The following is a 27,893-nucleotide window of genomic DNA, read 5'->3' as shown; positions in this document are numbered from 1 at the left end:
GGAGGCGTGCGGTGTCGGAAAAACAACAGTACCTCCTTGAAAACACATCCTACAGAGCTAGAATAACAACCAAAACGATCATAGGAGCCCCAGCATACCGATTTTCTAAACTTCCGGCCTAGTTTCTCACCCCACCTATCCAACAATGCCAGAGAAAAAAGACACTACAACGGGAGTGTACTCCGGCCTTTTCACATATGCTAGGAACTCCTCGAGTTACATGGTGCCTTTCTATATCTGCTTGGCAGATGCCTTTCTGATTTCTAAGTGCGTTTTGCACAATATCATGGCAGAACTAAGATCTAGAGTGCTACGTTGGTACTTTCCTTACAGTGAAGTAAGATCAATCCAGACAACTTCGCTATGGCAATAATTTTTAATTGCCACACTTATTTTACTTAACTGTAAATCTAATCCTGCCTTACACTAACTATCGTCCACTAATTACGTAATCAGTAGCTGAGTATGCCGCAACATCAAATCTTTGTGGGATAAGACGGCCTCAAAGAACAAAGTGCCTTTCAAGTAATAGACTCATATAGAGTTCCACGACATCACACCTTCGTCAAATTAAGCCACCTTTTCGAGTGACGTATCATGAAATTTAATGTTTCTCATTTATTATACAAGTTGTCACTGTGTGCATTGAATGTTTTATTACTTTTTAAGAATATTTATTATTCATTATTTTCATTTATTATGCAAATAAGATCCTTATCTGCATGAATTTTATCTGTTTATTATCTTCTCTACCCAAATAACACAAAATGTTTAACGTATTAAAGTCTTATCTTAGCAAAGAAGGCTATTGTAGCATTTCGTCATAAGTTACGTAAATGAGACCCTAATATGTCTGGTTCATGTCTAATAATGCTCACCTTTGAATATCTTCCATATTTTTGTTTGTAGGTTTGTTTGCTTGCTTGCACTTTATTTCGTCTCGATTCCTTCTACTTGATCTACTCACCAGGTTGAATGGCTCAACCACCCGCTATGTGTGCATTGAAGTGACAGGTTGAACCCATTCATATGACTGTCACAACGGTAATAAAAGTCAGCCCCCCCCCCCCCCCCCCAACCCCCTTCGTTACTGACTTGGTAGCAATTGCCTAACTACAGCGCCAGTGATAACAACGCCCTGCAATCCTTAGACTATATGTGTACGTGCACTTTGTCCTCGGGGCCGTACACTGACCTAACAGGTACATAGTTAAAACGTACTATACTGTATACTGCCCTGCTCACGTGTGGTGAATTTACAACGCGTTCTCAGAATACCCTGCACCGAAACCAACTTCGCAGAAGAGCAGTTTCCTAGTCACCGTACCCTACCGAAACTTAGTTCGGGGAAGTGTTGATACTTGACAACCAACGCACCAGGCTTTATTTCACAGACATCTGCACGGTCTGCGCCAACATTTCATGGAGGTCATTTTCAGCACGTTTTCAGTGTCTTTCGGGAACAGCTGGAATTCTACGGTGAACCAGAAGTAAGTTATGCTCTTCAGTGGGTAATGTTAACGTTATAGTCTGTCTACAACCAACCAGGTCCGGCTTCTGTTTATATCGACCAGCCATTTCGACCTTGTTCTATAAAAACGGTTACCGCACTGGCGTTTAACAGGGACAAGTTAGTATTCTTCAATACGTAACCTCTGTCAACAGAAGTTACTTAAACCCGCCACTTTCAAATAGTGTGTTTGAGCGATATTAAGTGCAGCACACCCCTGCCTATCCAACCCACCCAGGTACTGTATGCACCGTGAGTTTAACGTTAGATATATACAGGGGTGCATTATACTGGGGAATGTTGCATAGAAGGTGTCTTTAGACACGGGTATAACATTATGTGACCTTAAGTTTTAATAGTAGACGTTTCCCCCCTCTTCATTTCTTTCCCAGGATTTCGGCTTTAGGTCATGTGCCCGTGTCATTCCCAACATGACCCCTCACCTTTGACCGTACACATGACCTGTCGGTGTTGTTGTTGCCAGCCATAGCTATGAAAAGCTACTTCCGTGATGTGATACTAGTTTTATTTTCAGAGCATGACAGAGAAGGCTACATTTGTACACGCTGAAAGTGGAACACGGCGGGTTCTGCAGCTGAAACATGCCACGCCGTCCAGACTTGTGTTGGTGTTCGGGCTGAGGGACGCTCCGCAGCTGCTGACGAGGACGGACACACAGGATGTCGTGTTCGCGGAGGGGAGTGCCGAGGAGCCGTACTCCGACCTGGAGCAGGGGGCGGAGTACGAGTTCTCTGCTGTCAAGTCAGGTAAAGGTTTCACAGATTCTTAAATGTATTATTTGACTAAGCTCTTACGTTTTCCTGATTTCGTGATCCAAAAAAACTTCGGCTAAGGGCATATTTGCCGATGGTACCGATGACTGCATTCAACGCCTGGAACAGTTAGGAACAATTCTCAATCATTACCATTGCTTGTGGTGGATGACTCGCAGGAAAAATTAAAGCTTCGTGAATCTCTCTTGTCCTTCAATTTGACTGGCTATCGGATCGGCAAAGCCTATCCTTGGTGCTGACTTACCACTCACAATGACGCTTAAAACCTTGATGAAGAATACCAGGTGACAATAAATAGTATGGTTTCTTAAATGTTCACTTTATTATGGTGTATCTTACTTGTTGCATAGGGACAACCTCTGAGGGAGTTCCAACTTCTAAGCCAAAGAACCTGAGGCTAGCAGACATCCAGCGAGCGTTGGTGTGCTGTCAGGCTGTCTATGAGAAGACACCAGAAGCTGTGCAAGATTACCTAAAGAAAGACATGGAGAGCCATAACTTTGAGACGGCGTCTGTGTCGTGCCATGGGCGTGTGTCGTACATGGTGGCCGAGACTGACAATGACGAAGTCTTCATTGCCTTCAGAGGTAGGTTACCAGCATATAGAGCTAATCTAAATACACTCACTCAGAATTTTCATATACATAGTATGATACAATGCGATATGATATGATATATGATATGATATAGAGAGAATACTTATTCTTAGTACAGAATTATGACGATAATGAATAGCTATCTTCAACATTAACCTTCAGCGCCATTATGCAAGATCAAGTTGAATCTGTCAAATCAAATCAAGTTTCTCACAGTGCGTGAGAAAAGCTCTAGAAGATCTCTATTTAGCAGCTAAATAGGGGTCAAGGTCTTTTGTGGGGCACTTGCTTGTCCTGCTCCCCGCTAATTTCAGTATCATTAACTCTTTCTTCAGAACTTAAAGTTGCCATGGATACTTGAGTGGAATACAAAGTTGCTATAATGCTCAATTTGCTTCTCCAACACATGTGCATGAGTATCACATGTGGCACGGCAATTGACAGAAAAATACAGGAACAATACTGTCAGTAAAAAATGCAATGGCGACGCTGGACATAGTATTTGAGTAGATGTGTATGTGTGATGTCTCAAACCTGGGGACAATTATGCGTCGCAGAGAAAACTGTATCGTTGTCATAAGCACCATCTATCTTCTTTAAAGTACAATTGCGTCATACAGGTTTTCTCCCTTTGATCATGCATATGCATGCAAGAGTAGACGTCAGTCGTTGTGTTCTTCTGTGGGCTATGGTTTTGACAGTTTTACTTTGTGATTTTTGGATTGATGTTCTGTGTGCATGTATAGTACTTCACCCTTCAACTCTTTTTCAGTGAAGGCAAGGATGCTGACTTCTTATTAGTCATTTAATGTTTGTATGGTGATTCGCATAAGAAATACACAGTTCTTTTGTGCAGACATCAACCGATGACTGACCAGAGCGGAAGGCCAGAAAGATATTTCGGTCTTGTAGATTTTGCTTGATCAATTGTTGTTGCTCTGATTTGCGATACATATGTGCACATATGTGCTAATATGTCACACTATTGTATGTGCACGTGATATAAGTTGTATATCCATGTTTGCGCCCCAAACTCGTAAAAGAGTCGGACTGTGTGCATTGATGTACTGTAAATGCAGAAATGTTCGCGGTAGAGAGAAAATGGGGTGTTGGTTTTGAGTTCGCGTTTGAAACAATTGTAGCGCTACAGTCACAAAATGGAAACACTTTTCGCTGTGATTTTAAGTTCGCGGTTAAGAGTTCACCGCGAAAACCGTGAACATAAAACCTCCGCGAATATTCTGCATTTACAGTATAATTCTGAACCTTGTTGTAAATCATAAAAGCTAGCTTTCCCGTTATAAATGTCTGCATCATCAGTATTGTTTGTTGTTGTTTCCGAGTTTATCTCGGATAATCAAAGCGACGCTGCTGCGTGTGATCATGTTTACACGTATGGGAATTGGTATGTTGCTGGCATGCTGTTACTAACTCATGCAGTTCCAGATCAATGTTTCGTGGTCCAAATTGCAAAACTGGCGCGCCTTCAACCCACAGCATATGCACGTGTGGGCTACCCCGTACCTGAAATTCAGTTCGGACAAATGTGTCTGTCGCTTTCAATTTGCCTTTTCTTTGATGGAGGAGTTTTATGGTATGTTCGCACATTGACAAATGCAATATTATGAAACGGACAAAAAGCAAGGGACACAAAAGAACAACGTGCAAATGTTGTCTTCCATGTATTCTTTTAGGGACGAGCAGCTTCCAGGACGTGATGGACGACTGCTCGATCTGGCGGCAGTTGGCATCAGGCGGGCCTGATGGACGCCAGACTGCAATGGGCGGGCGGTGTCATGCCGGATTCCGTAAGCTGGCTTCTACTATCCCCGTCGATCCGTTCTTGAAAAAATATCACGCTCACCGCATAGTGCTGTGTGGACACAGCCTCGGTGGTGCTGTGTCGCACATCGTCGCGCTCAACATGCTGGTGGAGCTGAAGAGAAGGGGACTCCCCATTGACAAAATCCAGTCCATCGCGTTCGGAGCTCCGTTCTTCGGTGACGAGAGCCTCCATTCCTACGTGGAGAAGCAGAATTTGTCCGACTGTCTGCTGACCGTGGTGAACCAAAAGGATCCTGTGCCGCGCATTCTCCGGTTGGCAGAAGCCGTTCAAACCGCTGTGACTACAACATCTGCTAAGGTAATAGAAGAAAGTTTACGCTTACTGCATGGAAAGCTGTAGATATCATACATCAGCATACAGTACCTGTATATGGCAGCTAATGCCTCTGATAACGAAATCATTAATAAGGAATAATTAACTATTCATTATGATTCAACTTGATTCACCGTGCCATTCTAATGTTTGTATAGGTGAAAAAGTTCGTCAAAGAGGTTAAGCCGTTGCTCACCCCAGTACTGAAGATAGTATCATCCTCCGGAGTTGGCGGTCCTGTTGTTATGGCTGCAGCTGCTACTGTTGGAACCGTTTTGGATCAACTTCCGGCTGCCATGGATGAACTGGACGAATTGATCCGGCAACACAACGTAACGCTACAAGAGTTGAACTCCATCTACCGGCCTGTGGGGTGGTACATGTTCATCACGTGTAGGGAAGCTCCAGGCAGTTTCCGTACAACATGGGAGGTCGGCTACATGCGAGAGGAAGGGCAGATCAACAGGTTCATATCGGACACTGGACAACTCACTCGTGAGTACTTTTGGAATATACCATGCTGATTCACCACGCACACATTATTCTTTTCACTGTGTTTAGCAGTCACTGCAATTTCATGTATGGCATCATAAGTTAATTTTTTGTTCGAGTTGGTTGATATTTGAATAGTGCCACTATCCAGCTACACTTTCTTGCATGCAGTACTAAGTAATCACTAAGAGCAATCCTGCCTCTGAATTCTTATTTCGCGGCTTCAAAGCCCTGGTTGATAATGAAGGCCAATCCCAACATGAAATGCAAATGCTGAATGAATATAAGATTTACTTTGTATTCAATATGAAACCCAGGCAATACTAGTACGGCACAGTTTCAAACTCTACACTTTGGTTTTCTTTCTTCTTTCATCAGGGGAGAAAATACACGAACACAAGGCAGTGTGCTATGCAACAGCCTTCTACAACGTATCGACCAGAAAGGAGTACGACACAGTCCTCCCACAGCAAGTAGTTTTCGATGTAGTTGACAGCCTTGCACCCGAGATATGGATATCTCGGAACGTCTCCATGGAAACAGCCTTCCCACCACGCACAAATAAGGTTTCTCTGGTCAGCATTGGTACGTGAGTCTTATACTTAGAGAATGCAATACGGTGTTTTCCATTTCACCCCAGGTATCAGCCGGACCGCGGGAGGGCTGGGACCGAGAGTGACTCGGAATATACCGTGTCGTATTCTTTTTACATCTTACCCACCCGATTGAACAATAATTGATTGATACAACCAATTATCATATAATGATAGTAGCCCTGGTATGTAGAATTGAACAATGAATCTTGTACCAACCAGTTCTGTTTAGAAAATAATGGTATGTGCGTCTGTCAGCATTAGACCTGATCTAAAAGGAATACATGGTGAAGAGATACCCTTGATAGCATCTTCCTATTTACTCCTCCAATGTCATCTATGAAATTAGGCTAAAAACAGGTCGTTAGAGTGCTTTGACTCAAGTGAACACATTTTGTCTTCTATCAATTGAAGCAAGCCAGAAAGGGGACAAGGATAGTGGAAAGTTGTTGGTGACTATCGATGGAGAAAACCTAGACTTCTTCGTCCCATTGGAAAGTCCTTTCACAGGTAACCATAAATTGAATGCAATTGCTCTTAATCTCCATTATCATGTATGATACTGTCATGAATGTTCATGTTCAATCACTCATATACTACAGACATGGTTACCAATGTAGGTTTAACTGTATGGAGTTTTTTATGACTTTTTGAATAAAATGTCGAGCAGGCTGCTCTCCATACAAAGGTAACGATGATGATGATGATGATGGTGATGATGATGATGATGATGATGATGATGATGATGATGATGATGATGATGATGATGATGATGATGATGATGATGATGATGATGATGATGATGATGTGACAGCATCGTAACATTTCTTTACTGTACGGGTGGTGGGAACTCTTTTATTTCCTCTCACTTTTTTTCAGGCGTTCCATATGACAAGAAGAAAGGAGTTTCTGTGAACTTCCAAAGTTCCCGGCAAGTTGTTCTGGAGTGTTACCTTACTGATGGAGCGTTCGACCCTTTTCCCACCATCACGGTTAGAACTCACTTTCAGGAGATCCAGCATCAGACAACGAAAGATGAAGTGAAGGTAATTTTGTAATGACTAAAAAGCACTTTATGAAAATGACCATCTTTGACCAGTAATCATCAATATGATACCACAGACTCGGTAAGCCTCCTATCCTCAGTTTCTGAACTTAACGTTAACAGTTAATCTGTGCCGTGGCCTGTTGAACAGTATAACGTATCAGGATATTGTGTATTTCACAGGAAGTGAAGGGCTGTACATTGGGTCAGCTGGCTGTTGGGAGGTTAAAGCCGGAGCTACTCATCAAGGCAACACAGCGTTGCTTGGCAACAGTGATGATGATGCCAGAATCCAACCGACGTAAAGAACTTGCAAAGAACGCCATGATGACGTACCTGGACAAGTTTGACAAGAGCCGAGGTGCCGTCAGAAATGGTAAGTTTAGTAGAGTGAAGTTCAGTAGGATAGAAATGATTCAAAGAATACTTATACAGTGTATGTACATATAGAACCTCCCTGTACTGACATATACGATAGGAATCATTAATAGAGTAGTAATAAGTAATAGAATCCCAACCATCTGAAAAGACTTAACTAATAAATCTTGAGTATTTCCAAAAAGCCTTTAGATTCTTTTAGATGATTCACATTCATTTAACCTCTGCCTCCTTTTATTGCATTTTCTATTGTTTGAGTATATTCTGAAAATTACAAATGTTCAAAGAATAAAGTATATCATTTACTGCCCTGTTTAGGTGAGAAGAAACCAGAGCTATTCGACATGGTGGCAGATGCCTTAACTGGAGGCCTGGAGGAACTCCAGGATAGGAGGCTGCTACCGGTGGTGTATGGCATCATTTCCGTGTCAAAATTACGTACGTAAAAAACGTCACGTTTTGGGGTTTATACGTGACGTATTGAGGGTCAATACGTCACCTATGAAAGGCCTACGTCACGTATGCCGGAACGTACGGATACGTGACATACATATGGTTTTGCAATTTCCGTGTCAAAATTACCTACATAAAAAAAACGTACGATTTCTCGTCCAAACGTCACGTATAACAGGTCATACGTCACATAAGGCATATACGTCACGTACTAAACGTGACATACATATGTCGTGGCATTTTTAGATCAAAATATCGTATCTACGTAGACGTCACGTTTTGTGGTTATACGTTACGCACATAAATGGGTTATGTTAACGTACCACGCTAACGTAACGTTAACATAACGTAGTCGTAGTTATCATAACGCATTACGTTAACGTAACATAGTCATTTACGTTATCATAACGCAGAGCGCTGACGTAACGTACACTAGAGTGAACCTTTATAATAGGCGTGTTCTGTTTACGTCATTGGTTTATGTTGTGTAGAACGTCTACGATAGACGCGTTCTGGTGACGTCATCAGTTTATGTTATGTACAACGTGTATGATAGACTTGTTCTTGTGACGTCATCAGTCTATGTTTTGTAAAAGCCGCAGCACACAATGTATTAGTGTGGGTACAAAGTAGTAAGGACACAATTTGTGATGCCTGGCTAGAATATCCTATGTGAGCATTAGCCAGATTTAAACTGTGCCGTGGGATATACTGCCTGAATTGATGAATTGAATTGTGAACCATTCTGTTCGTGTATATTCGAAAGTGCGCCATACTACGCGTCAACCCGTTCATTGAGTGAACTCAACAGATAGGCGATGCTCTTGTCGACTGTCCGCATCAAATCGTCGTCCAAATGCCCGAAGGTCGCGTACAGTCTTCCTATCCTCTGCCTCGTATTCGCTCAGACTTGACCACAAGCCCTTTGCGAAATCCTTCGAGCGGCTCTTGAAATGAAAATCCTCCAGGGAACGGGGGACTTTCTCGTCCCGGCGCAGAGAATCGTAGTGGACCTCGACCAACGCCATGAGGTCCCTTGTGTCCCTTCACGGGTAGAGAACAAGCACGACTGTGAGTACTTGGAACCTGCCATCATGGATCCTAGCGCGATGCCGGAAGCGGTGACCTTGAAGGACGAAGACGAACACGAGCTAGAAAAACTTGAAATTTTAGAGACAACGGACCGCTGTGGCCGGCACGCACCCTGTGATCGCCGAGTGACTGCAGTCACTCGGCGGAATTGGTCTGAGCGGAGATGCCGACGGGGGGGGGGGGGCGGGGGGGGGGGGGGGACACGTGCTCAGGACCCGTATGTCGGGGGCGGAGCTTGACCACGGAGACGCCAGACTACGCGTCAACCCTTCCATGGTGATCAGCCATTGGTTGGAAATCAAGGTGGTCGTGAGCTCGCTGCTTGTGTGGATTACCGCCCAGCGGGCCAGGTGACAGTTTACAGTTCACCATACTTACCAATGTAAAGACGCATTGCATTATCAGAATATGAATTTACATGAATGTTATAGCCGACTTGATGGATAAAATATGGGGAAGTATAGTAGAGCATTTGTCATCGATTGTGTAACTATTGTGACATTCGTCCCATTCTCATCCATTTGAAACCTGAAATTGTTGTCTGGCCTTGTTTGGATCTGAAATGTTTAGATTTATGTGGGTGAGGATATGGAGGGATCACTATGTACTTCTGTGGAATACTGCCATACGGAAATAATGTTTTGGTCTGTCTATTACAATGTAAAAGCAGTGATGGGCGATGGTTTTAATCCCATATATGACCGCGGCTACAAGTACCCGCGAGAACTAACAGACACAATAGCTGCCCGTACACATCGATTGTACTCGAAGATTCCCTCTCATGAACTTTCCAAGCCCCTTTGTGTCGATTTTGTAGACACTCGGGCAGATCACACAACAAGGTGGTCTTTATACAACCATCAGAGAATCACACCTTTTTGTCTCCAATTGGCTTATCACAATACAAACTAATGCACCTGGTAGGGAGAGCGGCAAAAAAAAACCCGGGACATTTGATATAAAGGTCACTATCTTCTACTCTCCAAGCAGAGGTTAGTGGGGTAGATCGTCACCGTTTTATCATATGCCCCGTGGTTTTTGTTTGGATGGGGCTAGCGGACAAAAAACGGGGCATATATTATGATAAAACGGTGACGAGCTGCCCCACAAACCTCTGCTTGGAGAGTAGTAAGGGACAATTAGAGAAGCCCGCGTCCGTCGCTCAGAAAAAAAAAGATCTTTCATTGCCTCCATTGCAGACTCCGTCCGGCCAAGGAGGTTGGTGAGGTTGTTTACTTTCAAGTTAAAGCTTTACTATTACATTTTTTTGTTATTGCTGGCCTTCTCGGTCTTCCCGGACAGCAATAAGAAGAAGAAAAATGTAATGGTAAAGCTTTAACTTAACAAAGAAAACAGCCGTAAGAGTCTGAAATGGAGGCTAGATCTTTCAACCAATATCGATCTTCTAGGAGCTCTTCACATCTGCTTTGAAGCCCAAGCATCTGCTTGGATCACAAATATCTGATGGATCCCAAACATCTGCTTGGAGCCACTACCATGTGCTTTTCTAGATAATTTTCCATTGCTCCCAAGCAGATCTATAGGTCCCAACATCTGCTTTGAGTCCGAACATCTGCTTTAAGCCTCTATTATCTGGTCGGAGCTCCAAACACCCAATGGAACAGAACGAGAAAGGCACAAGCCTCACTCAGAGTGCCAGCCCTTTTTAGCTTTCCACGTCCGCTCGCCACGACCCGCTACCTGGCTGAAAAAAAGAGCTGACACTCAGCAAGCACTCAGGCTAGAAAGGCATATCTATATATAGAAAGCACATGTTAGTGGCTCCAAGTATATGTTTGAGCTCCAAGCAGGCCCTATCTCCATAGCCAACCCCCTTCATACAGCTGACTCTATTTGGCCAATTTCTACTATTTTCCCAGCGACCCGCAGAGACTGATAGAGAAACTTTTCAAGGCTCAACCATAAAACCTCCTTGGCTCAACCAAGGCGCGAACCTCCCACTGGGACGTGCGCGGGTGACTGAGTTTGTGCCAGAAATCGGTCATAAAAAGATTAGTAACCCGGACATTCGTACGGCTGTTAACATTACCACGCGCGAGGAGGGGAGGCGACAATACAAAAGGTCACTATTGAATAGAAATATTCCGCCCTGTTTGAGTTATCGCACATCTTATAATTAGGTTGCAAAACATACTTCTTCTTCCAGTTTGATACGGTCTTCGCAACATATAGATCTGCTTGGAGATTATGGCACATCTATGATCTAGAAAATAACATATTCCAAGCAGATGTTTGGGCTCCAAGCAGATGTTTGGGCTCCAAGCAGATGTTTGGGATCCAAGCAGATAGTTGGGATCAAAGCAGATGTTTGGGATCCAAGCAGATGCAGAGAGCTCCAAGGAGATCGATATTGGGTGAAAGATTTAGCCTCCATTGAAGACTCCTTCCGGCTATTTTCTTTTTAAGTTTTACTATTACATTTTTCTTGTTGCTGTCCGGGATTAGGACCGGAAGGCCAACAATAAGAAAGAAAAAATGTTATAGTAAAGCTATAACCTGACAAAGAAAACAGCCGGAAGGAGTCGATCTGCAATGGAGGCTATGAAAGTTACGGCCGGGCTTCTCTTAGCATACTACTCTGAAAACATAGGCTGGTGGAGAGTTTGTGACCTTTTTATCAAATGCCCCGTTTTTTGGCCCGCTCTCCCCACCAGGTGCAAGTTTGTGATATTTACTGGAGACAAAGAGGTGTGGCTCTCTGATGTTTTATGACAGGAAGATTGTAAAAAGACCACCATGTGTGGTCTGTCAGAGTGTCTAGCCGATCGATGATAATATGTGCGCAAACAGTCATACCTTTATGAACAAGTGGATTCACTTGAAGTATGGTCCAACACTGCGCAACTTTAAACCCCTAAGAAATGTATGGTGCTGACTATGTCTTATGAAGAGCCCACCTCCCCCTCCACCCATAACTCTCGGGGGCAAACCCCTTCTGATCCCTTCTGGCAGTGATCGCTGCTAAAGTGTTGGGAATCTGGTTTCAGTCTAATCTGAAATGGGACAAACAAGTCTGCGAGTTTACCAAGTAGGCCAACAAATTTATGTTTATGCTCCGGAGACTTAAGACGTTCGGTCTTTCGACGGCAGATTTGGTGACCGTGTACTGCGGCTAGACCTATCCTGGAATACTGTGTACCCGTCTATTAGCCTCTACCAGTCTCTGCGGGTCGCTGGGAAAATAGTAGAAATCGGCCAAATAGAGTCAATTGTATGAATTGAGTCCGCTATTATGGAGAGAGGGTCCAATAGGCCGTAGCCGACTCCCTTCATATAATTGACTCTATTTAATTTCTACTCTTTTCCCAGCGACCCGCAGAGTCTCGTAGAGCCTATTATAAAAGTACAGGGGAGTTGATACCGCCGCCCGTTACGAACAAAAACATTACTTCCGTGTGCCAGCATTTATAGATCAGCAGAGATTGTACCCGTATACAAAACTCCATATCCTGGGATACCAGGCACCGTATATCATTTCACAGAGGTACATAGTGATCCCTCCATATCCTACATAAATCTATATATTCCAGATCCAAACAAGGCCAGACAATAATTTTAGGTTCCAAATAGATGAGAATGGGACGAACTTGCATCTGGTGGGGAGAGCGGGCCAAAAAACGGGGCATTTGATAAAAGATCATAAAAAGGTCACAATCTCCCCCACAAACTTTTGCTTGGAGATTAGTGAGAGACAGTCAAAGAAGCCCGGCCGTCACTCAGAAAAAATATATTTCATAGCCTTCATTGCAGACTCCTTCCGGCTGTTTTCTTTTTCATGTTATAGCTTTATCATTACATTTTTTTTCTTATTGTTGGCCTTCCGGTCCTAATCCCGGACAGCAACAAGAAAAATGTAATAGTAAAACTTAAAAAGAAAATAGCCGGAAGGAGTCTTCAATGGAGGCTAAATCTTTCACCCAATATCGATCTCCTTGGAGCTCTCTGCATCTGCTTGGATCCCAAACATCTGCTTTGATCCCAACTATCTGCTTGGATCCCAAACATCTGCTTGGAGCCCAAACATCTGCTTGGAGCCCAAACATCTGCTTGGAATATGTTATTTTCTAGATCATAGATGTGCCATAATCTCCAAGCAGATCTATATGTTGCGAAGACCGTATCAAACTGGAAGAAGAAGTATGTTTTGCAACCTAATTATAAGATGTGCGATAATTCAAACAGGGCGGAATATTTCTATTCAATAGTGACCTTTTGTATTGTCGCCTCCCCTCCTCGCGCGTGGTAATGTTAACAGCCGTACGAATGTCCGGGTTACTAATCTTTTTATGACCGATTTCTGGCACAAACCAAGTCACCCGCGCACGTCCCAGTGGGAGGTTCGCGCCTTGGTTGAGCCAAGGAGGTTTTATGGTTGAGCCTTGTAAATGTTCTCACAATAAAAGTTTCTCTATCAGTCTCTGCGGGTCGCTGGGAAAATAGTAGAAATTGGCCAAATAGAGTCAGCTGTATGAAGGGGGTCGGCTATGGAGATAGGGTCTGTTTGGAGCTCAAACATATACTTGGAGCCACTAACATGTGCTTTCTATATATAGATATGCCTTTCTAGCCTGAGTGCTTGCTGAGTGTCAGCTCTTTTTTTCAGCCAGGTAGCGGGTCGTGGCGATCGAACGTGGAAAGCTAAAAAGGGCTGGCACTCTGAGTGAGGCTTGTGCCTTTCTCGTTCTGTTCCATTGGGTGTTTGGAGCTCCGACCAGATAATAGAGGCTTAAAACAGATGTTCGGACTCGAAGCAGATGTTGGGACCTATAGATCTGCTTGGGAGCAATGGAAAATTATCTAGAAAAGCACATGGTAGTGGCTCCAAGCAGATGTTTGGGATCCATCAGATATTTGTGATCCAAGCAGATGCTTGGGCTTCAAAGCAGATGTGAAGAGCTCCTAGAAGATCGATATTGGTTGAAAGATCTAGCCTCCATTTCAGACTCTTACGGCTGTTTTCTTTGTTAAGTTAAAGCTTTACCATTACATTTTTCTTCTTCTTATTGCTGTCCGGGAAGACCGAGAAGGCCAGCAATAACAAAAAAATGTAATAGTAAAGCTTTAACTTGAAAGTAAACAACCTCACCAACCTCCTTGGCCGGACGGAGTCTGCAATGGAGGCAATGAAAGATCTTTTTTTTTTCTGAGCGACGGCCGCGGTCTTCTCTAATTGTCCCTTACTACTCTCCAAGCAGAGGTTTGTGGGGCAGCTCGTCACCGTTTTATCATAATATATGCCCCGTTTTTTGTCCGCTAGCCCCATCCAAACAAAAACCACGGGGCATATGATAAAACGGTGACGATCTACCCCACTAACCTCTGCTTGGAGAGTAGAAGATAGTGACCTTTATATCAAATGTCCCGGGTTTTTTTTTGCCGCTCTCCCTACCAGGTGCATTAGTTTGTATTGTGATAAGCCAATTGGAGACAAAAAGGTGTGATTCTCTGATGGTTGTATAAAGACCACCTTGTTGTGTGATCTGCCCGAGTGTCTACAAAATCGACACAAAGGGGCTTGGAAAGTTCATGAGAGGGAATCTTCGAGTACAATCGATGTGTACGGGCAGCTATTGTGTCTGTTAGTTCTCGCGGGTACTTGTAGCCGCGGTCATATATGGGATTAAAACCATCGCCCATCACTGCTTTTACATTGTAATAGACAGACCAAAACATTATTTCCGTATGGCAGTATTCCACAGAAGTACATAGTGATCCCTCCATATCCTCACCCACATAAATCTAAACATTTCAGATCCAAACAAGGCCAGACAACAATTTCAGGTTTCAAATGGATGAGAATGGGACGAATGTCACAATAGTTACACAATCGATGACAAATGCTCTACTATACTTCCCCATATTTTATCCATCAAGTTGGCTATAACATTCATGTAAATTCATATTCTGATAATGCAATGCGTCTTTACAGAAAGTATGGTGAACTGTAAACTGTCACCTGGCCCGCTGGGCGGTAATCCACAGCAGCGAGCTCACGACCACCTTGATTTTCAACCAATGGCTGATCACCATGGAAGGGTTGACGCGTAGTCTGGCGTCTCCGTGGTCAAGCTCCGCCCCCGACATACGGGTCCTGAGCACGTGTCCCCCCCCCCCCCGTCTGCATCTCCGCTCAGACCAATTCCGCCGACAGTCACTCGGCGATCACAGGGTGCGTGCCGGCCACAGCGGTCCGTTGTTTCTAAAATTTCAAGTTTTTCTAGCTCGTGTTCGTCGCAAAGGGCTTGTGGTCAAGTCTGAGCGAATACGAGGCAGAGGATAGGAAGACTGTACGCGACCTTCGGGCATTTGGACGACGATTTGATGCGGACAGTCGACAAGAGCATCGCCTATCTGTTGAGTTCACTCAATGAACGGGTTGACGCGTAGTATGGCGCACTTTCGAATATACACGAACAGAATGGTTCACAATTCAATTCATCAATTCAGACAGTATATCCCACGGCACAGTTTAAATCTGGCTAATGCTCACATAGGATATTCTAGCCAGGCATCACAAATTGTGTCCTTACTACTTTGTACCAAGGAGGTTATATAGACCTCCTTGTTTGTACCCACACTAATACATTGTGTGCTGCGGCTTTTACAAAACATAGACTGATGACGTCACAAGAACAAGTCTATCATACACGTTGTACATAACATAAACTGATGACGTCACCAGAACGCGTCTATCGTAGACGTTCTACACAACATAAACCAATGACGTAAACAGAACACGCCTATTATAAAGGTTCACTCTAGTGTACGTTACGTTAGCGCTCTGCGTTATGATAACGTAAATGACTATGTTACGTTAACGTAATGCGTTATGATAACTACGACTACGTTATGTTAACGTTACGTTAGCGTGGTACGTTAACATAACCCATTTATGTGCGTAACGTATAACCACAAAACGTGACGTCTACGTAGATACGATATTTTGATCTAAAAATGCCACGACATATGTATGTCACGTTTAGTACGTGACGTATATGCCTTATGTGACGTATGACCTGTTATACGTGACGTTTGGACGAGAAATCGTACGTTTTTTTTATGTAGGTAATTTTGACACGGAAATTGCAAAACCATATGTATGTCACGTATCCGTACGTTCCGGCATACGTGACGTAGGCCTTTAATAGGTGACGTATTGACCCCCAATACGTCACGTATAAACCCCAAAACGTGACGTTTTTTACGTACGTAATTTTGACACGGAAATGATGCCATAGGTGGTGGGCGAGATTGTGGCAGAAGTTGGTGACCATCTCAAGGTGACGTACCCTATGCGCCTTAAAGATTGGGTGCTGGGAACGCTGCTAGGGCTTACAGCGGTGGCTGGTGTGGTAGTCACAGGTAAGAGTTCTTTCAAAGCTAAAATCCTTTCCCCTCTCGGTGTATATGGGCGGTGTCCATCTCCACTTCTGTAGCCTTTGGGCCACACCAGTAGGGGTCTAGTCTACTTGCTTCGGACTGTATTAAACTCCCATGCTCTTTCTGATATGTGTTGAGTGCTAAGCAGAGCCTCGTGCTAAGCATAGAAAAGTATGACCATTTTTTAAGTCCTTGGTAGGGACTCCCAACTTTCCGAATGCACGGAGGGCACTCTACCCCTGGCCATTGCAAATAGCAAATGTACATGCTACATAGTAGCTGAATATTGATTTTTTTTTTCTCAACTAAGGGGGAGCTGGTGCTGCTTACATTGGGGCCATGGCGATGACCCTGACAGGAGGCGAGGCTATAGCTGGGGCCGCTGCTGGAGTCATAGCGGCCGGAGCCGGCATTTTCGGCAACATCAAGCTTCAGAAGTATTTCACAGATGTGGAGAAGAATTACAAGGGTGTTCTCAAGTAAGAGCATGTTGAAAATCAACTCACTCTACAATTCACTATTGCGCTGCTATTTTGTTTGAATTTCCGTATTGGTAATACACTGTTGAGTTTACGTCTATACATTAGAATCAGTTACATCATACCTATACTTTATTGTAGGACACTGATAGAAGAGCTTCCATCTGTGCAGGATGTGAACGAAGAGAACTCAATCCGTGACAAGGCACTAGACGACGATGTGTATAGTTTGGAATCTGCATTGATGACCAAGTATGAGGTGCGTTACAAATGAAAGTGACAGAGTTTAATAAACGAAGCCGTTTACTTAGAAGTACACTGCCTCCTCTTCTGATGTTTTTGGTGCTGATATATGTAGTTTCGATAAGTGTTATAGTGATGACTACGTTGCTGCTGCTGCTGCTGCTGATGATGATGATGATGATGATGATGATGATGGTGGTGGTGGTGGTGGTGATGATGATGATGATGATGATGATGATGATGATGATGATGATGATGATGATGATGATGATGATGATGATGATGATGATGATGATGATGATGATGATGATGATGGATATCTGTTACAGACACAGCATTGTGAGTGCCTACGCTAGGAGTTACTTGACAGGAATTTGCTTCTTTCAGATGCTTGGATGTCTAGATAAAGATTTTGATTACATCGCAAAATCACACCCATTTGAGTCTACTTGGGGCAAGAAGCTAGGAACAGCAACTAAGGAGTCCCAACAGGAGGCAGTGAGACGATGCCAGATGACCTGTGACCTGTTCCGGATCCGTCAGCTGCTCATGAAGACTTGCTTTGTGGGTCTGATCGGTCCTCAGGATGCAGGCAAGACGACACTCATCAAGACGCTTTGGGGATTGGAGGAGGTGAAAGACATTGGGTTCCAGGAGCACACCAAAACAGCCGTGCTTTACAAGGCCAAGGGCACAGAGAGGATGGTGGTAAGAAGCAAACTATCCAAATATCAAAAACAGTAGTAGTGTCTGTTAGCATTTTTAATCCACTTTTGAATTTTGATTTCACAGCTGGGTCCTGACTGAGAGCAGTAAACGATAAACGATCTTGAGGCAAGATACCATTTAAACTGTAATTTCTACATCCAACTCTATTTGTAGATTGTGGATTTTCCCGGCACAACCACAGTTGACACACAGGTGGCCAAGCTGGTGAACCTCTGCGGGGGGCTGGCCAGTTTCTTCATCCTCGTCATGCCGTTCACCGGTGATCCCAGTAAGATCAACATTAATCAACTCACCAAGGTCAAGAGCTTCGGTTGCTCCTTCATGATCTGTATCAACCAGTGTGGTCGCTTTCCGGATGCGTTTAAGGTATGTCAACAATGGCAAAAGTCATTCTCAATACATACCTCCTTTTCTATTACCTGTGCTTCTGTTATTCTTCCTTCCAATTTAGCAATTCTATCAATGAATTAGAAACAATACTAGTGTTTGTTTCAAAAATGTTTCTCTTCCATCTCAGACCAAGGAAAACACAGACAAGTTCCGTGCCGACTTCTCCGAGGTGCTGGACGTGAAACCTTCTGACATCTTCTTCACCGACTTTGTGGCCTGCACCCCGGAGATGCGCGCAGTGGGACTGGTGGGGGTGGATGACGTCAGACTGTGGATCAAGGACTGGCTGGTGAAGTATGACGTGTTCGAGAAGGACGAGCCTGAGTTGAGTAGGGCTGTGAACGAACAGGCAGCTGTGAAGGGTACAGACTCTTAGATTTGCAGAATTGAGTTTCTGCTTTCAGCATAAACAGAATGCTAAAGAATATTCAAGAAAAACATGTTGAATGCATCTACGATAAGCAAAAATTATAGACAGTTGTCATAATGCGTTATTTCAACATTAAATAAACCATGTAAGGTGTATGTTTTGTGAACATGTACTTAATGTAAGCAAGCTTTTCATGAAATTTTGATTTATCAATAAGTGTAGCCCATACGTAGATATTGGAAAATTTTGAAAGTAACTGCACAAAGATTTTTTAGAACAATTTGTATGTGATTCTTTCACTGTTGGAAAAAATTATAAATAGTTGGTATTTTAAAAACATTTTCTACATGTGAGATTAAGATTAAAATAAATGGATGCCTATAATTTTGTATTCTACTGTTGGACACTGGTGGTAGCTCATTTTTGGTGAGACGTCTTTCCATGAGGCCCAGTCAATCAATACTTAAATAGGATGTGTGAAGATGTGTGGTTTGCTTTTTTCCTAGCCCACTAACCCATCAACAAAATGTTACAAATAATTCTAACATGTTGGAACATGTTCAGACAAAACCGTGAATATGTGTTCCAATACTTTGGAAACTGATAAAGATTAATTATCTGCCGTTAGAAATGTTTCTTACATGATGTTGAAATACGTTAACAAAAATGTTTGAAAAGTCAAACATAGGTCAGAAACTGTTTAAACCAATTACTCATCTCAGATTGTTACAAAGGCTTCCAATATGTTATTACAAAAGCCAACACACACACACGGAGTAATGTGCACTTAACTCTATGCACATTGCAACTGGCTAATGAAATTTAGTAATATGACGTGTCAAACAAAGAAATGTTGAGTTTTTTATAGTGACTTAAATTGTATGTGGACAGTAGCTGCAATAATTCATGTCTTAATAAAGGAGAACATCCTACATTTTGTAGATTCTACATCTCAATTATAATAAATATTGGTATGAATTATAAGGTTGCAAGACTATCTATGCATTCAGATTTTTACCTGGTATGAAATGAGCAGAAAAGACACATTGAATCTGTGAACTATTTTTTTTCTATTAATATTAGATTCTATATTGACTATTAAGTTTCTATTAATTTTATATCTTGTCTTATCTTGACTTCCAATGTGATTTCCATGATTTTAATTAATAAAAGTAGAAAAAGCACAACTTTTTATGGTGATGTTTTCGCTGGCGTTGTAATGAGTTAAGGTCAACTGCATCAGGAAGGTGTTATACAACCGTGAGAACACACTCTGTTAACTCCACGTCACCTCAGCTGACCGTCTTCTGCACAATAGTGCAGAATGTGCTAGTTACTAATTATCGTAAGTCAGGAGCAGGTAAACATGTTGTGCGGAAAATAGCCAAATAATCTATACGTCTATTGATTTTAATCCAACGGCCCGAATGAACTGGCCCGGAAAACCTTTGAACAAAGCAACACAATGGACGACCTTCCGTGGGATAAGTTTCAGAAAGGGATGTTTCATTTTCTGCCATGTTACAACCATGCGAAAACGCAGATAAATAATGAAATGTTGGGTACCGTTTACCAATATCATGAGTTTGTGTGTGTATTGATCCTTTGAAGTCAGTCTCCCAAATGAATGCGTTCTTGTATGCTTCATACCCTCTCTGATAAAGGAAACGAAGAGTCCCGTGAAAAGGTGGAGCGCGGGACACTAGAAGTGAGACGGCTGACAGATTGCGTCGCGAGTAGCCGGGGTAAGTACGTACATGTAGATTGATTACCTTCATCAAAAGGTTATGTTCTTGGTGGCGTGTGTGTACGTGTAACGGTGTTTGCAATGGCTGAACAGCGTAACTTAAAGATGTATTGTTCAGCTTCTTACAGAAATTGTAAATGGGTCATGTCTGACCCTAGGTGTGGTCTTCTTGAAATCAACTCAGTCACTCATGAAAATCTGAATAGAAAATTGAGATATTTCGATCTCAAGACGAGATTTGCCTTTATACATTTGTGCCAAATTTCAAATAGTTTCCTAAAAAAATGAACCTGCTATGATACTATGGCTAAGGCCTAGCTCGAAGACAATTCTACAAAGTTTTTCATAAGTAAACGCATATTTGTCGACACAGACATACACGTTTTAAGACAAGAAGGTATTTTCGCGAAGTTCGGGGGTACGGGCCCATGGACAAACTACTGCCAGCATCTATGACGCAACCATACAACCCATTTGCTTAGGGTTCATGGTGTGATTGACAAGTAGATTGTTTTCATGATCCCTTGTCACCAAGTATACTTTACTTGTTCTAAATAAGCGTATGCATGTCAGGTTATACGTGTTATAAATCGATTTGTGATGTGTGTTTTGTCACCCAAGACTACCACAAACAAAACCCGATTGGCCTAAGAAAATGTTACGGTACAAAAACATTTGTGTCGGTAAGAAGGTATTCTCTTTTTCTTTTCTTTTTTCGATATCATCTAAAGTTTTTCAACAATTCAACATTGCAAAACTGGAATGCATCAGGTCATTACACTTTTCAGCAACATATTCTAAATCTGCTGTTCAAAGCATTCATCTATTAATAGAGTTTGAAATACTCTGCAATTAGTCTAGTCACAAGCAGGTGAAATCATTGTGCTGAAAAAGGGCTCCGAGCTCAGAGTTGGTCAAATAATTTGTATGTCTAGACGTCTATCGATTTTATTCCGACGGCCCAATTAAACCGGCCCGGAACACCTTTGAACACAAAGGACGACCTTCCATGGGAAAAAAACTTTTTGAAAGGGGATGTCTTATTTTCAGTCGTGTTGTAATTGCGCGAAGACGCCAAACAAATACTGAAATATTGGATATGTTTACCAATGTTATTTAGTTCGCTACATTCCAAAATTAACATTTCAAACAAGTCACATACGTATCTTGGAAAGAGAGAAAAATCAAAATATATTAGTGGTATTTGCACAAATAATGAGAAAATACTGTAAAACTAGAAAGGCAACATTTGCGGGAGCAAATGCAACATGTTTCGCCCATTTCCCTCCCCATGCAAAAAGCGAATGTGGCATAGAGGCTAACGTTTGTTGTATGTCTGCAATGTTGGTATTTGAAATCGTTTACGTCATTTGTAGCCAAAAACTTTAAAAAAAATACTCAGAGCAAGGGCCTCCTTGCTCAAGGTAAATTTTAACGCATTTCACAACTCTCTATTGTTATTGTTAATGTTATTGTCAACGTCCCGACACGGGATGTTTCCTAGGTGGGAAACGTTGGACACTTTGTGTTCACTATTGTGTGCACTGGTGTCCAATCTTGGTGACACAGGGGTAGAAAATTCGTGTACATAGCGAGGAAATGCAAGGTTTCACCATAGTGTCGAAGCTTGCAAACTTGTGGAAATCTTTGTTTCCATGCAGTGTTAAAATAAGAAAAACACCGTGTGTGTCGAAAAATACCACCAGAAAAGTTTTGAACCTTCTCAATTGCACTTAACTTCAGTAGGACACAACAATAACATCGCAAGGATGGGAGCCAGGGAGTAGTGAAGTTGTGTCTGTACCTGTCAGAGTATGCCCCTAATTAAATTGACTATTTTAACCAATCAGGTTGAGCTTGATAAATCCGTGTTACAACGCGCCCTCTCATTGGCTGACCGAATTAGTCCACCTGGCCAGATGAATAAAGATGTGACCTAAAGGTCAGTGACCCCATATTAGGAAAATAGCCGATGTTCTCCCCTCTAATACCCTCTAAAATCGTATTTTGAAGTGTTGTATGTCAAAATCATGGTCACAGACATATCGAATCACTTTCCAATATTTTTTATGTCTGGATTAGAGGAGCCTTTGAATAACGATATTAGCTGTTCTTATCGTCAGATCAATGAAGTAAACATAGAAAGGTTTTATGAATCACTAACAAACACATCTTGGGACCCCTTCTTAGAAGAAACTGATACAGAACTAGCTTACGAAAAATTTGTTACTACGTTTTCTCTACTGTTTGACGAATCATTCCCAAAGAAAACAGCTAAACTCGAACAACATTCTCGCAGAAAACCATGGTTAAGTCAATTAAGAAGAAAAATAATCTATATTTGAAATACGTTAAAAACCCAACCCCATTGACTGAGAGCGCCTACAAAACGTACAAAAACAAACTAAATCATACTTTGAAAATGGCCAAAAAGAATTTTTACCACAGCAAATTCACAGAAGCTTCCAATAATGTGAAGCAAACGTGGAATGTTATAAATGACCTGTTGAATCGCAGTAATAGAACAAAAGCAGCCCCAAAAAAATACAAAATGGTGAACAAGTTATCACAGATAAAAGTAAAATGTGCGAAGAATTTAATGATTTTTTTGTTAATGTCGGTCCTTCCTTAGAAAGCAGAATTCCCACCGCGACGAAAAATCCTCTCGACTACATCAAGACTCATCTTAATAGTCAAATGACATCATTTGAACCACCCTCTGCTGACGAAGTTATAGACATAGTACGAAATATGAAAGATTCTGCTGCTGGACACGACGAAATTAGTACGAAAATACTCAAGATTTCTTTACCTCATATCATTTGTCCACTTATGCATGTCCTAACTTTATCAGTTCAGAACGGTGTGGTCCCTAAACCAACTAAAATTGCTAAAGTAACTTCCATATTTAAGAACAATGATTCTACCTCGGTCAACAATTACCGCCCGATCTCAGTTCTACCCTGCATATCCAAAATTCTTGAAAAATTGATTTATATTCGTCTCTTAAAACATCTTAACGATAATGACAATCTCTACAAACACCAATATGGTTTTAGAAAAGGGTATTCTACCTCTATGGCCCTTATACAATTAATGGACAGGATTACTACGGCTATTGACAATAAAGAATTCACAATTGGGATCTTTTTAGACCTAAGTAAAGCGTTTGATACGGTAAATCATTCCACCCTTCTCCAAAAACTCAAGAAATACGGCATAGATGACTCGGCACTTAAGTGGTTTATCAGCTACTTATCTGATAGAAAACAGTACGTTGCCCTGAATGAAAACACGTCATCTTGCAAACCAATTAAATGTGGCGTTCCCCAGGGATCGATTTTAGGCCCACTTTTGTTTTCAATTTACGTTAATGGCCTTCCCGAAGCATCCTCAATCATCTTCCTTATTCTATTTGCTGATGACACAGATATTTTTCTTTCACACACAGATTTTGATGCCCTAATAAGACTAACAAACCAAGAACTAGCAAAGGTCGTTACATGGTTCGAAGTTAACAAGCTGTCTGTTAATGTTAAAAAGACTTTTTATCTTATCTTCTGTAGTAAAAACAAGGCATATGATAGAAACAATGCCAACATTTTTTTAAAGGACCTTCCTCTCTCCCAAGAATGTCAGGCGAAATTTCTAGGTATTCTAATTGATGACAGATTGACATGGAAGTCTCACATTGCCATGGTAGCTAATAAAATTTCAAAAACTATAGGAATCCTGGGGAGAATCCGTCACTTTATAACCCGTAAAACCTTTATTACGATATATAACAGTTTAGTTTACCCCTATCTCATCTACTGTAATATTGTCTGGGGTAATGCCTACAGAACTACCCTTCACCCAATATTAATTCTCCAAAAAAAAATTGTACGCATCGCCACTGGTTCAAATTTCTACACGCACTCTCTACCTCTATTTGAAAAACTTAGAATTTTGAATATTTTTGACATAAACAGATTTCAGCTTGCTCTTTTCACAGCCAAATTCATTAACCATAATCTGCCTGATACCTTTGACGACTTTATTAATTTTCGCTCCCAGTTTCACAATTACCAAACACGTCAAAGCTCAAAGTTACACATCCCCCTATTCAAAACTTCTTTAGCCCAAATAAGTGTTAACTTCAAATGCATCAATGTCTGGAACAGTCTCCCCTCCCCCCTAAAGAATTTTACTTCTGTGATAACCTTCAAATGTCATCTTCGAGAGCATCTCCTATCAAATCCCAACTACTTATAAACATATTTCTGGTCTTCGTTAATAATAATTTATTACGTTTAATCTGTATCATATTATCAGTATTCGATTTTTTGTTATATAGTTGTTTATTATGCTTATTTCATTATTTGGTATACCTTTATTCGTTATTTATTATATTATTTTTGTAATCGATATTTGTTAAGTAAAAAGGAGGAGGGCTTCTATAAGCCTTGCAGGTTTCTTTCCTCCTCCTGCACGTTCTTATTGTATTTCTAATTGATTTATTATTGTTTTCTGTTTTTATGTGCGAAATAATAAACAAACAAACAAACAAACAAAAGTGCGAATGGGATTCTTTGAATATTTGTTCAATGTACCCCCATAGTAAATTTCAGGTCATTTGGATGTATTTCCAGAGCACAGGAGGCCAAAATGTACGTTTTTGGTCAGAAAAACCTCAATAAAATCACTTTCAAGGTCAATATCGAAAAAATAAAAAATAAACAATCCCAGGGTATTTACCCACTCTACCTGTATACCAAATTTCAGCTCAGTTGGTACAGGGACGACCGAGCTGCGTCGATTACAAGACTTGACAGGAGAAACAAACCTTACGAACACATTATGTTGCGCCCAACAGTATGTTGGGCTCAAGATAACTATAGTGGTAAATGACCAGATTTTCATACATACGCCATTTGGAAGGTGAATGTTATTAGACATAGATAATGTAAAACAGGCCCACATCCATGTACCGAGGGTCGTTTTATTCAGCCTTCTTAGTCAGGATAGAACTTTTGTACTGCGGACATATATCATTTGGATGTTGTAGATCACTGGTGTCCATAAATTATGCCAATGCGGGTATCATTTTGTACCCGCAGCATCTTGTTGCATAGTTGATACAATGGCTCATCAGTAGATGATTGGGATTTTGTATTTGTCATATAAACAGGTTATTCTGAGGTCATCTTTATTATCTTTTATGCAAACGAAGACTTAATTTTTTTAGATAATTATAGTTCAATCGTTAGCGTGGTCATTTCTGAAGGAAGTAGGAAAGGGAAATTCCTTTTGCATCAACTTGCTGTTTCCCCTGTGACCTAATTTTATAACAATTTGACCATACCACTCCCCAGCCAGATACTAATTACAACTTTCCCTTTGCTGCCTAGATTCAATGTCCAGATATTTACAAACACTGCATGCTTAAAGATGGTCCTGGTGATAACCCGAGGGGATTTTTAGGGTCGTGTGCAAGCGCCTGTGGGAATTTTATAGTGATATATTTTTGAAAACTGACACGAAACTAAATCTTAAAAGACGTTCGGAACTAGTCCGAAGACAAAAGTTTTGACAAAACATTCCATATTCATAAGTTACCGCATATTTGTCGGCACAGACATACATGTTTCTCTTCTCCGCAAGCTCCGAAGAGAACTAAGTTTCCCGTCTATTTCACAGATAACATACACACAATGAGGGTAGTGAGCTCACCGTCAAATGAGTTCACAGGGAGAGGAACGAAGGGTCAAAAGGCAATTGGGGAGGAATAATTAGGGTCAGGGTAGGGGTCATGTGATTTGTCTGCTCAGCCGACGGGAAACGTGACTTATTTCATTTAAAACAAGAGTCTGAGGACCCAAAATCTCCATGAATTTCTTTTTTTTTTATTTTTTTATGTTGTGTTATTACCTTCGCCGAGAAGGTTATGCAGAGGGTAGCGTTTGTTTGTCTGTCTGTTTGTAGTGGCACAGAATAACTCAAGAACGCCTTGATGGATTGTCTTGGTATTTGGTATGTTGGTAGGCTTTGATGAGACCTAAAAACGATTAGATTTTGGGCCCCCTAGCGGCTTGTTACGGTACTGCAGCGGAACTTCCTGGTTTGATATCTCGTGTTCTGGACATGCTATGGAACTTATTTTTAAGTGGTAGATAGATCTTTGGACAGAGATTAAGTGGTGTGGGTTTGGGCCCCCTAGCGGCTTTTTTTGGAACTGCAGGAGCAGGTTTTGCGTCTGACTTTGAAAGGGAATAACTCAAGAAGGGCTTGATGGATGGTAATGATTTTTGGTAGGTAGATAGCTTGAGTGATGATGTACATGATTAGACACCTCTTATGCAAATCAGTTTTCAATTTGCATAATTAATGAGGAAAATTTATACATCCGCCAAATTCCATGATAGGACTTTTGAAACATGTGACATATGTAACTGAGGAAGAGAGAAATATTAATTGATATGAACTATGCAAATGAAGACCTCATTTGCATAATTAATGAGGAACTACTATAACAAGATGGGCTTGATGGATGGTCATTATTTTTGGTATGTAGATAGCTTGTGTGATGCTTAGTATGATTGGACAATAATTATGCAAATCAGATTCTAATTTGCATAATTAATGAGGCAACTTTAAAAATCCGCTTTGTTCCATGATATGACTATTCAAATTGTAACTGAGGAAGAGAGAAATGTTTATAGATAGAAAATATGCTAATGTCGGCTAATTTGCATACTTAATGAGTAACTTTTCTAATTCCACACTGGCAAATGACGGCAATTTCATACATTCAATACTTTTTTTTTGGCATCGGGACGTTATGTGAATGTAAACATCGTTGAATCAAATTATACTAATAAGGGCCTCATTTGCATAATTAATGAAAAATATTAGCATAACCTTCTTTGTTGAGCTCATAATTTGTTAAGCTCATACTTTGGACATGTTATATTTTAAGACAATCAACTGGTATGATTTATAATTGATGAGAAACACTCCTAATACATCAGTCATAAAGGTTAAAATCATTTGGCGAAGGTATGAGGTCGTGGAACTCTAGTTGTGTATGTTATTTGTTGTTTGGTTGTTATGTTATGTTTTATCTGCTTCAGGGTGGTTGTGGTTGTCTATATTTGTTTTATGTTGTCTGTTACGCCTCAGTGCATTTGTTTCTCCTTCTCTTTTGGCTCTAATGTGATCTCTCTTCGTCTTCTTATTTTATGTATCTCTGACACCTGGAGACATCCCGACCTTGCCTACAAAGTTGTGTAAATTATAAACTATCAGGGACAGCGGTTGATAGAACACAACTTTACAGGTGAATAAAAGACAGGGGTACAATAGATAAGCAGGAAAGGTTACGGATGACCAGATCATGTCAAAGTGCTACGTAGTTACCTATAAACTGGTAGCATTGTACGTT

At 41.4% G+C, this 27,893-nt stretch overlaps 1 protein-coding gene across 1 annotated transcript; it reads left to right on the top strand.

The window, feature by feature from the left end:
- Positions 1-1,253: 1,253 nt before the first annotated feature.
- On the top strand, positions 1,254-19,899 carry LOC136436426 (uncharacterized). The gene is made up of 16 exons (XM_066430414.1): positions 1,254-1,490; positions 2,046-2,277; positions 2,655-2,891; positions 4,595-5,043; positions 5,217-5,553; positions 5,929-6,135; positions 6,558-6,653; positions 7,023-7,189; positions 7,372-7,564; positions 7,885-7,970; positions 16,371-16,494; positions 16,823-16,991; positions 17,133-17,250; positions 17,622-17,942; positions 18,117-18,329; positions 18,481-19,899. The coding sequence occupies exons 2-16, from the start codon at positions 2,049-2,051 to the stop codon at positions 18,727-18,729; spliced, it is 3,195 nt and encodes a 1,064-aa protein (XP_066286511.1). The 5' UTR covers positions 1,254-1,490; positions 2,046-2,048; the 3' UTR covers positions 18,730-19,899.
- Positions 19,900-27,893: the final 7,994 nt, after the last annotated feature.

Source organism: Branchiostoma lanceolatum, chromosome 1 (assembly GCF_035083965.1).
Source record: "Branchiostoma lanceolatum isolate klBraLanc5 chromosome 1, klBraLanc5.hap2, whole genome shotgun sequence".
NCBI lineage: Eukaryota > Metazoa > Chordata > Leptocardii > Amphioxiformes > Branchiostomatidae > Branchiostoma > Branchiostoma lanceolatum.
Note: the sequence above shows the minus strand (reverse complement) of the source record. Positions and strands in the feature narration are given on the sequence as shown.

Bases quoted from the DNA above. Each gene is read 5' to 3' on its own strand.
- LOC136436426 (XM_066430414.1), top strand. From the start codon at position 2,049: ATGACAGAGAAGGCTACATTTGTACACGCTGAAAGTGGAACACGGCGG. The intron at 2,278-2,654 runs GTAAAGGTTTCA...CTTGTTGCATAG, and splicing joins GTTCTCTGCTGTCAAGTCAG to GGACAACCTCTGAGGGAGTT. The intron at 17,251-17,621 runs GTGCGTTACAAA...TGCTTCTTTCAG, and splicing joins CATTGATGACCAAGTATGAG to ATGCTTGGATGTCTAGATAA.